The 16923-nt window shown below is 49.8% G+C and overlaps 7 protein-coding genes across 7 annotated transcripts; 5 read left to right on the forward strand and 2 right to left on the reverse strand.

Moving 5' to 3' along the window:
* Window positions 1-449: 449 nt before the first annotated feature.
* On the forward strand, window positions 450-1391 carry GLOTRDRAFT_45519 (uncharacterized protein; the record flags this gene model as incomplete). The annotated part of the gene is made up of 6 exons (XM_007869977.1): window positions 450-568; window positions 633-721; window positions 774-870; window positions 928-964; window positions 1018-1260; window positions 1308-1391. Coding segments are annotated over 6 exons (669 nt in total), but the record flags the coding sequence as incomplete, so codon positions are not given.
* Window positions 1392-3264: 1873 nt separating this feature from the next.
* On the forward strand, window positions 3265-5346 carry GLOTRDRAFT_45842 (CyP450 monooxygenase; the record flags this gene model as incomplete). The annotated part of the gene is made up of 12 exons (XM_007870005.1): window positions 3265-3445; window positions 3494-3626; window positions 3675-3863; window positions 3914-4062; window positions 4124-4239; window positions 4286-4391; window positions 4448-4461; window positions 4512-4543; window positions 4594-4751; window positions 4813-4894; window positions 4964-5089; window positions 5151-5346. The coding sequence occupies 12 exons, from the start codon at window positions 3265-3267 to the stop codon at window positions 5344-5346; spliced, it is 1482 nt and encodes a 493-aa protein (XP_007868196.1).
* Window positions 5347-6132: 786 nt separating this feature from the next.
* GLOTRDRAFT_24237 (cytochrome P450) lies at window positions 6133-7072 on the forward strand (the record flags this gene model as incomplete). Its single annotated transcript, XM_007869969.1, has 5 exons — window positions 6133-6199; window positions 6255-6328; window positions 6380-6530; window positions 6581-6879; window positions 6947-7072. Coding segments are annotated over 5 exons (717 nt in total), but the record flags the coding sequence as incomplete, so codon positions are not given.
* Window positions 7073-7377: 305 nt separating this feature from the next.
* GLOTRDRAFT_16015 (cytochrome P450) lies at window positions 7378-7617 on the forward strand (the record flags this gene model as incomplete). Its single annotated transcript, XM_007869958.1, has 1 exon — window positions 7378-7617. A coding segment is annotated over one exon (240 nt), but the record flags the coding sequence as incomplete, so codon positions are not given.
* Window positions 7618-10502: 2885 nt separating this feature from the next.
* GLOTRDRAFT_131223 (uncharacterized protein) lies at window positions 10503-10856 on the forward strand (the record flags this gene model as incomplete). The annotated part of the gene is made up of 1 exon (XM_007870077.1): window positions 10503-10856. One exon carries the CDS (start codon window positions 10503-10505, stop codon window positions 10854-10856), a length of 354 nt encoding a protein of 117 aa, XP_007868268.1.
* Window positions 10857-11046: 190 nt separating this feature from the next.
* Window positions 11047-11226, reverse strand: GLOTRDRAFT_45992 (uncharacterized protein; the record flags this gene model as incomplete). The annotated part of the gene is made up of 1 exon (XM_007870016.1): window positions 11047-11226. A coding segment is annotated over one exon (180 nt), but the record flags the coding sequence as incomplete, so codon positions are not given.
* A 3834-nt stretch (window positions 11227-15060) lies between these two features.
* Window positions 15061-15787, reverse strand: GLOTRDRAFT_131224 (GroES-like protein; the record flags this gene model as incomplete). The annotated part of the gene is made up of 3 exons (XM_007870078.1): window positions 15061-15339; window positions 15399-15572; window positions 15635-15787. The coding sequence occupies 3 exons, from the start codon at window positions 15785-15787 to the stop codon at window positions 15061-15063; spliced, it is 606 nt and encodes a 201-aa protein (XP_007868269.1).
* Between the last annotated feature and the right edge of the window lie 1136 nt (window positions 15788-16923).

Genomic DNA, 16923 nt, shown 5'->3' on the forward strand with positions numbered 1-16923 from the left:
GCACTCGACACTACCCTCCTCATCGTATTTCTGAAGTATGATCGTTGATACCCACGACACGAAGATCTCGTCGACACCACCCGCGTGTCGTCCGAAATGGGGACTATACTTTGAACTGACTCGGCTTCATAAGTTTCCCGTGGGGAGCATTCTGGTATTTTGGCCGTGCGGTACGTTTGGCAGGAATATACACTCGTACATAGAGCCTGACCACAAGTACGAAGCTTGGGGTTTGACGATGGCGGCTTACCATTCCCGCACGCCAGCCGCAGAGCTACTTGCGAAGCTTGCGGTCTATCTTGCGGGAAGCACCCTCGCCCACAACGCCGCATGCATCATAAACGATATCTGTGATATCGATTTTGACCGTCAAGTGGGTAAGCCAGGCCTTCCAGCAGACAGGGCATATCAGGCTTTCGAGGTTGTGAAGATTAATCTATGTGAGAACAGAGCGAACGAAGACGAGACCGCTCGCGTCAGGCGCAATCTCACTCAATGAGGCCTTGATATGCCTTCTATTGCATCTGATTGCTTGCGCGTGGATGATTTCATGGAGCAATAGTGTCGCGTAAGTCATCTCATCTGTTTCTTAGCAGTACGCCAACCCTAGGCGGTATTATCATGCGGTGCAGTCAAGGCTTCGCGCTCTTCGGAGTATTCCCTCTACACGCCTTGTATCCCCTCATGAAGCGTTGGATCGACTGGCCTCAAGCATGGCTCGGTAAGATGACACATTCAGCGTAAAGTAGGAAAATTGACACGTTCATGGGCAGGGCTTGCAATGAACTGGGGCTTCACTGTCGCATGGGCCGGAGAAACTGGACGCATGGACCTATCGCTCTTCATACCCCTCATTATCGGATCTGCGTGGTAAGTATGTGACCTTCGAAGCTGGTATCTGGCGGCAGCAGATGACACAAATATCAGCTGGACAATTGTTTATGATACGATCTACGCTTGTCAGGTCAGAGTATCCCGTGTGACTATCATGCTGAGCTTAATGGATGGCCTATGCAGGATAAGGAGGACGACCGGAAGGCGGGAGTGAAATCTACTGCACTTTTGTTTGGTTCGGAAGTCCGTCCAATCCTGTCGTGCTTTGCGGCCATATTCATCGGATGCCTGTGGCATGTCGGCGTCGTAAACGAACACAGTGCCCCATTCTTTATAATTTCCATTGCTGGAGCTGCCATGCATCTCATTTGGCAACTCCGGACTGTTGACGTCGACGATCCGGCTGACTGCTGGGGAAAGTTCAAGGTGAGAATGCGTGTGGTTGTGGTCTAATGCTACTCACATCTTTCTAGGCTAACGGCGACACGGGTTTTATAATATGGGCTGGGATCTTAGCGGATTACATCCTTATGGAGTGGCAGTATCACCAATATTGATACGAATAACGTGCCATTTATGTAGTATAGCGGCATAGACAAGACTCCGAGTCCAAAGGATCCAGGGGGTGGTGTTCAGGAAAAGTTGGTGACCGTAAAAGCTTGATCGCAGCTATGAACAAGAGGGGGCAAAGATCCGGATCTCTGACACGGACCTCACCATCAGTAGGCCCCTCTTCAGTGTCTGGGGTCCCAAATCGCGTTAAAAGCGGTCATTCTGCGTCTTAGACGTTTCCCTCATTCGATATCATACATAATGCTGCATAAGGAGTCCTCTCATGTAGAATATGCCATAGCACCAAAAAACCGCCAGAAAATACCCAGAATGAGTGAATAAAAATCTCACCGACCATCCATCAGGTCACGTGACAGACGCGTCCGCGCGATATTGGACTCAACGAAATACTCCGCGCGTACTCTTTCACATATCCGCGTAAGTACTTTACCCTCTCAGCGAAACCGGTCGGCGATACTGGCGATTATCTAGGCTGCTGCTACATGAGCTTTGCAAGCGAGACCTTAAGCAGCAGTCCAATGATTAATATTCTAGGACATGCAGTATAATGGTTCAGATTCCTTTAGTGTATATACATATATCAAGTACTTCTACCAATACATATTCACTTCTAACATACCAAGGCTAGCCGGACTCATAACAGCTTGGGAACCAAAGTTATCATATACTGGCTGCTTTTGCGCCACAGACGCGTCGAGGAGAATGAGCAGACATGGGAAGTCAGGCTGACTACGGATACATGATGTCAGTGCCGAGCCCTCGGCAGACCTTCTGCGGAAGGTGGTCCTACCCCTTTGTGTCTCCGGGGTCCTTGTCACTAAGGGAGGTCAGTGTCGTTGACCCCCTCTTGGCTATGAACACCTCCCCATGCGTTTTATTATCATTCCCGCTACCTTTGGTAGTGGGTTTTGGCGTCCTTGATGTGGACAACTTACATAGTAGATTTGCAAGATCGGGAGAAACCTGCCCTAAAGTCTCAAATAAGGAAAGTATGACATCAAAACATATCACAAAAGGAAACGGAGGGTGAATGGTATTGAATGTAGTGACAGGCAGAGGAACTTGAACACTCAGGCAAGAGGGATGCATAGAAGTGGCAGGACATTCGATTCATAAGGGGTGGTTGAGACCGGAGATTTGGAGCATGAAGAACATGACTGCCTTGTTCAGTTCTGATATAAATTTCCGAGACTTGTGGTGATATGTTATACATGTCCTGCGCCATAGGTCTATGAAATTATCAATACATTGCAGGAGGTTGAGGAGCCCCATTCGAAGCTGCTGCCTACACGCAGTTCGAGTCAAAGGTAGCGGGTTCTGCTGCGCACGAGCGCGGCCCTGCGGCCTTATTAGGCTGCGTTCGGATGCATGGCCGCGTCGCGGCCAACGACGCCAAAACAGTCTTTCAGCCAATCGCCTCTCACTAAAAGCACTGCCACACGGCCGAGCTGGCTGTGGCGCCTTGAGAGCGCCGCGACGCGGCCGTGCAACCGAACGGAGCCTTAGAGTAGTGTCTGCCAGTGAGTCTTCGAATCGATGAGGTCCCGGAGTCGTCCGAGTCAGTATCCCACGCTCTTCTTCTGCAAGTGGCCACATGTCTCACAGATTTCAACCGCTGCGACGAGTCCAACGACGTATGTATGTAACGCATTGTTTCATTTGGAGACTTGGTATAGTGTCAGCTAATCCTTCAGTCGAGCGCCAAGATATGCCCAAGCTTCAGCGCTTGAACCGTGCTATCATTATCACGAATTAGCAGGCTATGTTTGGACACTGGCACTCCCACCCACAGCTACGTTCGAATCAGTGCACGTTTGCTTGTACTACCATTTAGTAGTCTTCCTCTCGACTCCGGAAATGCTCCAAGCAACTCCCATTACACTCTTCCTCTTTCTCGCTTCCGTGCTGGTGTATCTGCGTCTGCGACGGTCTTTACCTCTCCCGCCAGGCCCTCCTGGACTACCCATAGTTGGAAATGCTTTGGAAATACCGCCTTCGCATCAATGGCTGAAGTACTCCGAATGGTCCAAGTCATATGGTATCCAGACTTCTGCGTATCTCGGACATTTTCTTACGCGCGTGCTAGGGGATATAATGCACCTTAATGCGTTGGGCCGACACCTGATAGTCCTTGACTCGTTGCATGTCGCGCGGGACTTATTGGAGAAGCGAAGTGGCATCTATTCTGACCGGCCAAAGTTTACCATGATATCTGATCTGTGAGTTACAGTCGACTGAGCTGGCTGTTCACTACAATGATTGCCAAGCATGGGATGGGACTGGGCTATCCAGTTTATGTCTTACGGCCCTCGGTTCAGGCAATACAGGTCAAGTGTCGTGGGGCAGCTACGAAAACAAGTCCTGCCTCGTAATCATCCTATACAGCTGCGCGAAGCCCGTCAACTGGTCCGGGAGCTTCATACGTCTCCGGACAGGTGTCTCTCTTTGATCAAACAGTATGAGAACAGCGCGTTCAGGCTATCACAAGCTCATGACGAGACTCTAGTGCTTCTGGGGTAACAATGATGTCGATCTTGTACGGGTGCAAAAATGATGGGCGCAGGGACGAATACGTTCGCGTAGCAGATGCAGCAACGGAGTCGCTAGTGATTGCAGGAAATGTAGGTCAATACCTGGTTGACTTCGTTCCAGTTTGTCAGCATGCTTCCGCTTACCAGAACTTCGCGGATTTCTGACTCTTGAGTATTTAACCCAGTGAAGTATGTCCCCGAATGGCTCCCGGGAGCGACATTTCGACGGCAAGCTCGCGAATGGAGGAAGTTATGCTCTGACCTGATAAACAAGCCATTCGGCGACGTAAAACAATCTCTGGTACGTTAGTGAATATCCGGACATGTATGTCTCATCTTCATTTGAGATCGAGGGAACGGCGAGTCCATCATTGGTCGAGCATATGCTACAGGGTGAGGAATCGCGACAGGACGAGGATATTATAAAGGCGACCGCAGGCGTACTTTATCTTGGTATGCTGCGCTACACGAGTATGGACGACATCTAATGAACATGGACTTCTATGCAGGGGGAGCAGATACCGTACGTCAACCCATTACTGCCTGTTTTCCGGCCTCTGAATAATAACTCAGACCCTATCTGCATTCTACTCATTCATGCTGGCGTGAGCACTCTGCTCGCACCTTTTGCGCAACCGATCCTGACGATTCGTAGGATGGTCCTTTTCCCCGATGTCATGGCGAAGGCACAAGCTGAAATAGACTTAGTCACCGAAGGGCAGCGGCTCCCCGAGTTCTCTGACAAGGCGGCTCTACAGTATTGCCTCTGCCTGGTTCTCGAAGTGTTTCGGTGGGTCCCCGCTGTTCCCCTAGGTACGCCGCAGAACAGTTCGCCGATCTATCAATCAATCGTTCCATTAATACGCCACTTCAGCGGTCCCACATCAGTCAAACGAAGTTGATCAATATCGAGGATATGTCATTCCGAAAGGGTCCATAGTGTTCGTGAATGTGTGGTACGTACGTTCTCTACTCACGCGTCGAGCTACCTGGGCTCCATGATTCATCTACCGGTATCCATTCAGGTCGATTCTTCATGACGAGAAATTGTACCCGGACCCTTCGCAGTTCAATCCGGACCGTTACATGCCTGGTACGGAAAAGACACCCCAGCTCGACCCTAGGGAAGTGGCATTCGGTTTCGGCCGGCGGTACGCGGATATTATGACCTGCGGCTACATACCAGTGATCTGACTTCGTTCCATATCGCAGCTCATGTCCTGGTATGAACTTCGCCGAAGATCACCTGTGGATAGTCTTCGTTACAATTCTGTCCGTCTTCGATATCAGGCGCACCAAAGATAAGCAGGGCACCGAGAACCCACTACCGTCGCATGATTTCAAGGTTAGTTCCGGTATGGTCAGGTATGTTTATGAGTTTTTTACAACAAGTACCTCACTTCAATGACGCCTTCTAGTGTTCCAGAGACCTTCCCGTGCGAGCTGGTGCCCAGGTCCATGAATTTGATTCACGTGTTGGAACGAGAACATGATTAGGGAACTCAGGAATTGAAGGCGCCTCGTGTAACCTCGGTATACCTCGACGTATGAACACCTGCGTGGTGCTAAACTCGAACATGTCCCCGTGAGGTTCTACGGCGACATATCTTCTGCATCTGGCTTGATTGATCGGGGTCCGGGTACCTCGAACCTCACTATGGCAATCAGTATGCGGATGACTGACTTCGTGATAGCATTCTCAGGCTAAGCTAGGTTTCTCATGAAGGAACCCGTGGGGATCCAAGTATGATTGACATGTATCTTCCGTTGCCCCGCTCTCGCGCGTCGTGTACGTTCTCTGCTATACTATTAGTCGATACTTTAATCATATTGTTCTAGAGGTCCAGTCAAGTCGTGTTTTCAGAGTCCGTTTCTACCGGACGCTACATTCATACGCGCCATCCAAGCTGCGATCTCGGACCTGTAACTTGACATCATACCTTTCCGAAACCTAAATCCCTTGATTGGGGACACACTTGTTTTGGCGCAGGCGTACTACAGTATATCAAGCGCATTGCATCAGCTTCTCTTGAGAACCTTCTGACTTGTCATGACATCGTTTATGATACTCTGGCTACAGCGGAGTCTTGCTGCGGCCACACTGTTTCTGGCATTGCGATTTTTCATTAAGGTGGGCTCGAGTGGATCCGCCCCTCACAGTCGCCTCCCGGGACCATTCGGACTTCCACTCGTTGGCCACATCTTTCAAGTCCCAAAAAAGCAGGTTTGGCGTTACTTCGAGTCCTTAGGTGAACGCTATGGTGGGCCGGTTTCTATGCATGTCGGAATGGTGCATATGACCCAAATATAAATCAGGTCCTGTCGTGGGTCTCTCTCTCGCCGGTGACCACTTAGTGATTCTAAATCACCCTGATGATGCCGAAGAGTTGGTGCGTGTGTGATTCGTCGTATACCTTCCGCCCTTGATTCAATTGCCTTAGCTCAACCGACGGTCCCATAACTATTTCTCGCGCAAGCCTCTGGTTTATGCGGGTAAATATCAATCACGCGGGAAGAGATTGGTTTTGCTACCGTACGGCCCTCAGCTGAAGCTGCATCGTGCTGCATTTTACCAAATGCTCCAGCCAAGGGGTATGAGCAAGTATCTGTTGCCGACCATCCGCTCATCTCTTGCATTCCAGTCATCGGTTCATATGAGGCCATGCAAGAAGAAGAGTCTACCAGGTATCTTTATAACATGCTGACAAAGCCACTCGAGGCAGATCTTAATAGCAAACGATATGCGGCTGCCACAGTCTTTCGCTTAAGCTACGGGAAGCGCTTGAGTGACGACGATCAGGATCTCAACGCTGTCTTGACCATTCTGGATAACTTTATCCAAGATTGTTATCCCGGTTCTCACTTGGTCGACGCTCTTCCAATGCTTGATTGTTTACCTGACTTTCTCTCTCCCTGGCGAAAATCTGCCCACGAGAAGCATGTGTTCGAGACCAAGGCAAGTTATATAGCCACCGTTCCTTGGTGTTGAGGAATGATGGCCATAGTAGCTCTATACCCACCTTATGCGCGAAGTGGAGGCGAGGATTGCCGCCGGCGACGACTCGGATTGCTTTGCAGGAAGGCTGTTGCAAGACCACGATAAGGATGCGCTAGAAACGGAGTCTCTGGCATACAGTAGGATAACGCTTCGTAGCGATTGCATAGGGTACTGACCATGTGCTCCTCAGTCGTAGGATCAGCATTCGAGGCCGGCACTGATACTACTGCTGGGACCTTTATGTGGTTTATTATGGCCGCTATCCTGTTTCCGGAGACGCTGAAGAAGGCTCAGGCAGAAATCGACGCTCTCGCGGATTAAGTCCCTCTCATCCGCCGGACCTCTCCCATATGAAGTCACTGCCCTATTGCATGGCATTGACAAAGGAATTGTTCAGGTATGGATCTCATGTACGGGGGTGGCAAGCTCCTTACAAAGTGTAGATGGATGCCTACTGCCCCTGGAGGGTTCCCTCATTTCTCGGAAGCCGATGATGTTTACAAAGGCTATCTGATCAAAGGGAAGTCAATGGTTATCCCGAACATATGGGCGATGCAGCACAATGTAGATCAATTCCCGGATCCTTTGACATTCAATCCCGACCGTTTTTTAAATGATGCACACACGAGAGGACCGGACACTCTAATTGAAGGACACTACGGTTTTGGTTTTGGCCGGAGGTTGGGCAGTATTCTTCACCCTCGTAACAGCACTGATATCAGTCGTTGTATAGAATTTGTCCTGGCCGTCACTTAGGTATGCCCGTCGTCCTGCGCATTTGATCGGTGCCTAATAACGCGTAGGAGCTCGCACGGTGTGGTTGGGTGTCACCCGTTTAGTGTGGGCGTTTGATATAAGACCACAGACCAAATTAGACGCTGCATCGATCCTTCCCGATCCCAACAACTGCACGTCAGGTATCACTTCGTACGTGTCTCACTTACTCGGTTCACTTCGACACGACCTCTCTGATTTCTCTTAGGAAACCTCTACCGTTCGACTACACAATCCTTCCTCGCTCTGCAAGCCACGCAGCAACGATTGCTAGGATGTATAGCGCGGGCTGCGACCGCCTTTGACGACTTGCTTGAAAGACCAACTTCTTATACCGTCTCGTCCGAGGCATTACCTGCCTCTCAATGCCCAATTTTGGTTTGATTGCATTCGCCATCTCACCTATCATTGAAGATGTTGGACACTCGAGTCCGCAGGCTATCCAGGTAGCTACGTGTGCCGCTCTAACTAAGACTAATGCTCCGGTGTTCGTAACATGGGCGATAGTGTTGAGCAATGATGATGACTGACCTGATTATGATAGTAGATAATTACGGAATGCGATGTTCATTTGGTGATGTCTTACGGCTACGGCGCCGGTCGACCGAAAGACGAAGCCTGATCTTCGCAATAATCTAAGGCCCGGGGGTGACAGTAGGCTCAGCCTTACTGTGCCCGGCGCGCCATGTCGTTCCTCATCCAGGAGACGATCATTCTTCGCGCATGTGGGAACGATTTCATCAAGTGATCATCTGTCGTAGCAGTTGTTTCGCCGGAACTTACACTGACCAGCCGCCATAGGTTCTATGTGTCCCACACCTCCTTGGAGACCGCAGCGAAGTTGCCCGCCCCAAGCAGAGAAGAGTGTTATACGAGCTGGGAAGCTACTATTCGACGTCAGGCTAGACTTGTAAACGGCGCCTCCTCAATATCCAGTTGATCCTGACTATATCGTCGGGCTGGATTTGGTCTAGCGTTACGGACGCCCTCCAGAAGAACTCTCTGCCACCATGAGCTACTCCGATCGGAAGGCATCTGTTTGCTTGCAGTTTGTCATAGTAGGCGGGAGCATTGCTGGGCTGGCTTGTGCTTATACCTTATTGTCCGCTGGACATCGCGTCGTCGTCATCGAGAGAAGCGCCACAAAATACCAGGTAGCTGCATGATCATATTTGTGATTGTAGTTGGGCAGTTTGCTCATATGCCCAGCTGACAGGCAGTATCCGGGTGCCACCAAACCTCACTAGAATTTTGAATAGATGGGGCGTAGGGGAGGCGCTATCGTCTCATTCCGCCAAGAATGTCTTGCACTAGCATCGAATTGGTACGTGAGCAGTAAGACTTAACAAAGACTAATTCACCAGATCTTGTGATCAGGGAAGACTGGAGAGCAAGTAGGTGAAGTCATTCTCCCGCACCGTATTATACGGGATCTCGGCGCAGAGTCACTGTTTGTTCCAGTGAGTATCATTCTTCGATGCAAAATACGCGGGGAACATCCGACCACTCACATACTACCGTGAGTCTAGCATGGGGAATTATATGACATAATACATGGGCTCGCAGTACGAGTAGGGGTGAAGATCATGTGGAGCACAGAAGTGGTCGACCTAGATGAAGGGAAGAGCTCAGTTGTACTCTCGACAGGTGAGAATATCAGAGGGGATATAATCATAGGCGCAGACGGCTCCGGTCGTACGGCCTCATGTCATCGACAACTATGATGAAGGAACATTCAAGAAGGCTATCCTCTGGTGAGTCATAACATGTTATGCTGCATATCGAGCCTTATGAGGAGCAGTTTCAACATCCCATATCATATGCTTGAGGCTGATTCGGAGCTATCAGCGTTGACGTCGGTGCAGCGGGTGAGTTCCCTCCAGCACCAGCTGTGCACAACTCACCGAATGCCTAGTGGATGATGTGGATGGGAGACGGATGCACGGTCCTGGGAAATCCAAATGTAAGGTCTTTCACTGCCGGAAGATCATTCCCGACCATTGAATGATCTTTCGCCAGAGAGCAGGGTACGGAATTACCGGAATGTGGGAACGTCACCCGGACATAATCCATGAGCACTGGACCCAGAAATATCCTTTTGAGAGCCTGAAGTTTCCGGTGGATATGTTTGAGCCCAGGTATGATAAGTGCTTTATATCTGGCCTTGATTTACACCTCGTAGCGTCCAGAAGCTCCTTCAATATGCTCGGATATTGGACGTTAGATGTACAACGATGGTGGTCCACGAACCCTACGATAATATCGTTCATGACAACCAGCATATACTGTTAGTAGGCGATGCTGCAAATTACTTGACCGTGAGTCTCCCGAGTACCATACGGCGGCCCGGATGCCATATTGACTTACGATCTCCGTGTATGTAGTTCCACGGGACTCAGAATGTGGCTATGGCCGTTGAAGACGCAGTCACAGCGGGCAAGCACTGATGTCCTGCCACCGGACATTTGTCATTCATGAAATAGGTGGGAGAACATTTTCCTTGCATGCTCTGAAGTGGGACTTGGCAGAGACATAAAGAATGAGAGAAAAATGTGAATCAAATGTCCCCTGATCTTTAGAGAGCATAGTAAATGTCCCGCGGATCTGCCTTTGTTCATTCAAGGGACATTCTCCATGTCCAGGTCGTGGTCCAACAAAGACCATTCTAGGAAAGTGTTCTCCCAACCGGGGCATGTTCATAGCATGCTTGCCGGCGGGACATCGGTCTCTGCCCGCAGTGAGTCACACTTGGGGCACTTTTCTGCCGTCTACATAACGAGAACCAGATCGCGATGTTGATGGATGCCTATGAAGGCATTCGCCTCAGGCGGGGGGCGCAGATCTACCGGGCAGAGAGCAGTGTGCTAGAATTTGTGAACATGCCCAATGGCCCGGCACAACAAGCGCGCGACGAGGCGATGCGCGCGGCGCTTAAGCAGGCACTCCGAGACTGGGACAATGAGGACGAAGACGTCGATGAGTTCCTCAGGCAAACATGGGAAGAGTGGATTCATATTTTCGATTACGACGAGCAGGAAACGATAGAGGATTGGTGGTTAGAGTGGGGGAACTTGATGCACTCCGGAGATGATGATGAAGAATCTGAGCGGAACCCAGTCATGATAACCATGTCTGTCTCGACATAGGCCTGCAGTCGAAGAAAGGATTTCACAGTATGAATGTTGTTCGCAATGTACGCACGTAGCACTGGTAGTGACACGGATGTTTTTATTTACTCACTAGGCTTACTATAACAGAGACTCACAGTACAACTCTTCAGGTGCCAGTGCGTGCACTCCGGAAATTCCAGACTAGGTCACACTGGAAGTGCCAGATCTAGACTCTTAAAGAGCTCGCTAGGCTTAGTGTTGTGCCCGGCCTGGCTTCAAGCCTGAGCCAGGCCAGGCCAGGCCCTATTTCAGCAGGCCCGAGCCAGGCCAAAGCCCTACTCAAGCCCGAGGACAGGGCCTGGCTTGGGTTGTCCGAAGCCCGAGCCAGGCCCTGCAGGCCCGGGGCTTTGTGGCACTGGCTAAATGAGCTGAACCGGACTTCAAATCACAGGTAAGTCACACCGTACCTGTTGTGGATTTAACCTCATGCATCATAGCCCTATATGGGGCTGTTCTAATGGCTTACAGTACCCACACATATTTAAGATTGCGGGTTTGAGGCACACCGGTAACCTAAACACAGTCCGGTGAGCATGTTGTGCTCTTCAGATGTATATAGGATCACTAACCTTGTACATAGTGGGCATTAGATGAAGTAGGGTGCGTAACCCCATGCTTGGTACGTCTCCAGTACCCATTCCTTCTCCAAGAATGGAAGCCCTGGCCTGAGCCTGAGCCAGGCCTGAGCCAGGCCAAAGCCCGACGCTAGGGCCTGGCTTGACTTGGTGACAGGCCCAAGCCAGCTCAAGCCAGGCCAAAGCCCGGGGCTTCGAGCCAAGCCAGGCCCTGCACATCACTAGCTAGGCTCGTAACCAGCCTGTCGTACCAACATTGAGGGCAGAATATTTGCCCCCAATAAAGCCTGGTCACGTATAAGAGCTCTCTAGAGTAAGGACCCACACCATCGGGAGAATCCGGAGATTCTCACTAGGGTACGGTGAATAATTCGTCAGGAATTTATAACATATGTTAATAACATGGTGCGCTCCGAAGCCCTTTTTGACAGGGTTATTAAGAGTTAATAACATTTAGTTTGAAACAGCTTAATTACATGTTAAAAAGACATATCAAGATTGTCAAAAACACTGTTGCGGTTCTAAATGCCTGGTAGGCCTCCACTGCACTCTCCCGGAGCTGTTTAATGTGCACTTTGCAAGCTGAAGTACATCAGGGGGTCTTTATAACGTGATGTCCCAGTGATATCTGACTTATGGGTATGGTCCTCTGCCGGTGCATGGTGTATTCCAGGCTATCGAGACGAGGAGTTTTTAACACCCAAATCGGCCTTGCCTCGAGGGGTCTGTTAATAACATGCCCCTGCTCTGCAGGGGTTTCTGGGACCTCAAAATGCATTTCCCACCCTACCGGCATTGGCCGAATGCAGCCACCGCGGCCACACTATACATTTCGATCTATTCGGCAGGCGGTGTGACGTTTGACTCATCTGACCGATTCATCATTTCGGCATTTTACTATATATGGTGCGAAGTGGCGCTGCAGGCCAGCTTTTGATACCATATATGGTAATTTCTACGATCCCAGAGGCCCTGTGACCAGTGACAAATGCCAGATTCTGTCTTCGGCAGGTACCCCTGTGACATGTGACTGCCGAATAGATTGAAATCATACAGTATATGATACATTGCAGCACTTAGCGTCAACAAACCACACAAAGCCGAGACAAATATGAGAGGCAGCAGTGTAACATCGACCTCGATGACCAGCTAGACCTGGTTGCAAGCAGCCAGAGCAGGGGCAGAGATGCCGACATGAAGTCGGCACTTCTGTAACGGTCAAGGCAACCGAAACCGAAGCACAGACGTAGAACGGGAGACGAGTAGACGCTGAGACCAATACAAGCGTTGATTCGATGGGGAAAAGGGGAGAGTACAGAGAGCTACAGGTATAAGTGACCTTCCGACTACTCCTAACTGTCAGGTACCGGAAATGGAAGCCAAAGGTAGATAGTAAATACGATGTCATCCGCGAGGGCCGTCGGCCGAATACAGGACCCCTGAAAATACCGATAGATGCCAGTGCCAGTCCGGACAAAAATCGCGGTCTCGAGCCCTCCATGCCAGACGCCATCCGGACAAGGATGGACGACCGAACCGGCCATCCCGGTTTTACAGTCCGGACACTGGTCATGACCGAGCTACCATGCCGGTTACAGTCCGGACACGGCTGTGTGGCAAGTTGGCGACGGACTGGCCCAATGTATTTACCTTTTATAGTATTTTAAACCAATTATGGTGCAGGTTTGTCCCAACCTGTCATTGTATACCGTCACGTAGCCCTTATTTGCACTGTGATATATAGTTTCTAGTATGTAGCACAATGGGCTCCGATGTCCAGTGGCTGAATGTGGCTGAGATCAGTACGCTGTATCATCAAAGTTTCCCTGCACCATCACCACTTTACGTGACTCTGGAAGCATGGACGATGCCCACAATAACGTAAAGTGTGCGATTCGAGCACGTTCAGATGGGATACAGCAGTCTCAGCGGGATTCACATTAGGGCGTGGCGGACAATGACCTCACGGAAGAGGTGGACGTCTCATTCAATCCCAAGGACTGGATTGGGACAAAGGCAAAACGAATGACGCACTCCAGGGTCTGGACTCAGATGGGGTTGATGGGAGTGGGCGGCCTTTGTGAATTCTGTCGCTTCATTGACTGCATTCAAGTCCTAGTACTATTACTGATACATTGTACAGTGTTCTAATGAGTTGATAGACGACAAAAAATTTCTTTTCTGTTTTTCCAAACGCCGGTGCATTAGTCCGGACAGAAATCGGCCCCTTCGGGAGGCCGGTATTTTATCCGGACAAAAATGCAGGGGGGAGCCTCAGACAATCCAGACATGGAAGTTTTGAGTCTCGCACCAGCATTTATCAGTATTTTCAGGGGTCCTCCGAATACATGCTTGCACTGTGTTCTAGAGCCAGATTCCGTTGTCTATCTAAGAGTGACTGTTAAGATAAACATAAGACAAAATAGGAAATAGTCCATTGAAACATAGGAAGTGGCTGTGACGGCCTTAACCGTCACAACTTCCCAGTGTTACTAACCTGTTTTTAACAGCAGTTTATAACAGCGTAAATAATGAGCAACTTTTACACCACACCCTAATTCTCACAAGTCGCGGCCGTTCAACCCCAGTGGAAATCAACAATATTGTCATGTTTTTACATATGTTCCTCTATATAACAGGTAGAAAATAACGTTCAACGTTCAGCGCCGGTGGTGATCAATGATCATGCTATCCGCTTTGACTGGTACGTTGCTGGCATGTCCATCTGCTTGTGCACTGCTGGCTACGTGAGGCAAATTCTCCGTATTTAGTATCAGCTGTGCTTCCTTCTTCTGGCATAATTGTAGCTTTGCTTGTGACCAGTCGACTCCAAGGGATCCGTCCGACTCGCGGGTACACCTCGGATACCTGTTGTTATGAGTCCTGAGATACGAAGGACGAGTTCTTACGCGCAAAATATGCCTGCGTGCCGAACGTTGTACCCCGTGAGAACCTTTTGTGCCGAGAAGTCGTGGGAGTTATAGTTTGTATTGTGGACTACACTTTTGAAACTCCATTTGAAAGTCCGTTTGTATGTGAGACTACAAAACCACTTTTGGCGCGTTTTTGTAGTCTCTGTGACCATTGTTTGCTCATTTGCGGGCTCAATTCTTCGTCTTATCGCTCTTTTATTTTCTCTAGTCTGGGGCGTATGCTATATGGGTCTAAAACAATATTTTCGTGAATTTATCGATTGTGTGTCTTGTCCTAGTCCGCATGGCGGTTTTACTTTTATTGCTTATCGTGGGAATTGACTATTGTAGTGGCTTGTAGTCAGTGGCTGAGGTGCGGGCCGCGTCGGTTTGGATTCCTGGACTCTGATTGGCTCCCACCTTCTATGACATAGGCTCTCTGCAGGTTCACCCGATCTGCAGAGCCATTACATCATTGGTATCTGGAATTGATTGCAGGCTGTAGAAGGGCCAGAAAAATTGTGAAAAATGCGGGAAATCCATAATATAACCAGAGCTCTATAGCAAATCAAGGAATATACAAGATGATCTTGAGAGGTCTAGTGAAATTCAAATAATACTTCAAGAAAGATAGGAATATTTGTGTCAGCTCTATGATATACAGTGTAAAATAGGGAGTATCTTATGCCCAGCTCAGGACTCGTAACCAGCCATGCACAGCATTGGCCCACTCCCCCCAAGTCCAGAGAAAGCCAACACCGGGACGGTGTAAAGGCCCACGGAGCTCGAGGCGCCCCACACGAGGATGCGCCTGTCCCGCTCCTCAGTAGAGAGCGGCTCGAAGTCCTCGTTCGGGAGACCGGTGCACAGCCAAAGGCCTAAGCCATTCACTCGGGATATCAGAGTATGGTAGGTCATGACCAGCCCGCTCGAAACGGTGGCCGCCGATACAGAATCTACGTTGGCTGGTACCTGGATATTGAGGGCAAGTGAAATGGATGTGTGTGCTCTTAAGGGAATGCACAACTGACTTTGCCTACGCGGTTGGCAGGGACATGCGCGATCGCTTGCGCTGCTTTCTGCTCCTGGGTTCCGAAGACCATTGCGAGGACGCGGTCGCCTTTTGCGACGTGCGTCACCGCATCTCCAACGGCGACGATTGTCCCTACTAGGGTGTCACCCGGGATATTTGGGAATGTGGCAAACTGCATTATGCGGCAGTTCAGTATGAGAAGAGTGTAGTGAAAATGGGTGAAGGTGTGCTTACAAGGCCGTGGTATCCCTGCCAGACGTCGAGAGGTGTAAGTCCAACATACTCGACTGCAACGTGGACGTAGTCACTGAGCAGAGTCGCTGTTGGGACAGAGATCACCTCGAGGTCAGCGCCAAGAGAGGGGAAGACGATAGCTTTGTGAGACATTATGGCAGGAGTGAGCTCCTTGCAACTGACTCGGATATTGATATTGATGGAAGTGTACGGTCAATTTATACTGTCGATTATGCGGCTTACCCATCGCGGTGCTTGGTAAGAGATTGTGAATGCTCGGCCAGAGGAGCAGGCGACACCGAATACTTAGCGGATGCTCAGAGTGATCAGACTTTCACTTTGAGTACATAGGAGAACAACGATAGAACAGCGAGTCGGGTCATTGTATTTTGGGCGTACCGGGCTTTCGCGAGCCATCGCCCAGGCCGGAGCCACGGCCGTGAAGCAATGGGCCACTCAGGTTAGGGTTCTATTGACTATGGGCCCAGCATCATCTAGCATTCAGCCTGCCGTCGTCGACGAATCAAGCGAAACCATGTTGTAACGCTGTGGTAGCAGGAGATGAAATGTAGCTGAGCCAGATGGCGACGCGCAGCTGAGCATCTATGACCAACTGACGTGAACCGAGCACAAAACATTGTTAAGTAGTAAAATGAAACGTATACAAGATTGATGTGATTACTAGAGCAGCTTCCCCGCCAGGCTAACTATCAAAGGGGTTTACAACATTACCACTGGGCACGTTGTCGAGGATTAGCCGGACAAGATGCCTATGATAGAAGTCAAGGGACCATCAGGAAAACCCTCCCGTCATAATTTTATGTAAATTTTGAGGGTTTATAAATAATCCATATAACACAGAAAGCGAGCGACAATCTGCTAGTATTTTCGTCGATTTTCTGTAATTATGTCTAGGTACCATTGTCAAATAGCGTCATTTCATATTATCTCTATTATACAGCTTACAGGAACATGGTAAAAGTGTGGCGATCTAGGAATGGATTAACATAAAATGCAGATGCATCATCAAGGACTGTGTGACTTGACCAAGTCCGAGGAACTGAGGACCCAAACTTCGGGAGCAGGTGTATGCTCCGGTAAATCTGCGAGACCGGTATGATACTTGCAAGTCTCTCGCCATCACGGATAGACCTAGTTATCTTGTACATACCACTCGTTCTGTCCGGAGCCAAAGCGAACGGGGAGAACCACTCCACATAAGCCAAGTGCTTTGGAGAGGCCTTTCGAAATAACCGCGCCACGCCGTGACGGTGGTAAGGGGTAGTGCG

Source organism: Gloeophyllum trabeum (assembly GCF_000344685.1).
Source record: "Gloeophyllum trabeum ATCC 11539 unplaced genomic scaffold GLOTRscaffold_00011, whole genome shotgun sequence".
NCBI classification, from domain to species: Eukaryota; Fungi; Basidiomycota; class Agaricomycetes; order Gloeophyllales; family Gloeophyllaceae; genus Gloeophyllum; species Gloeophyllum trabeum.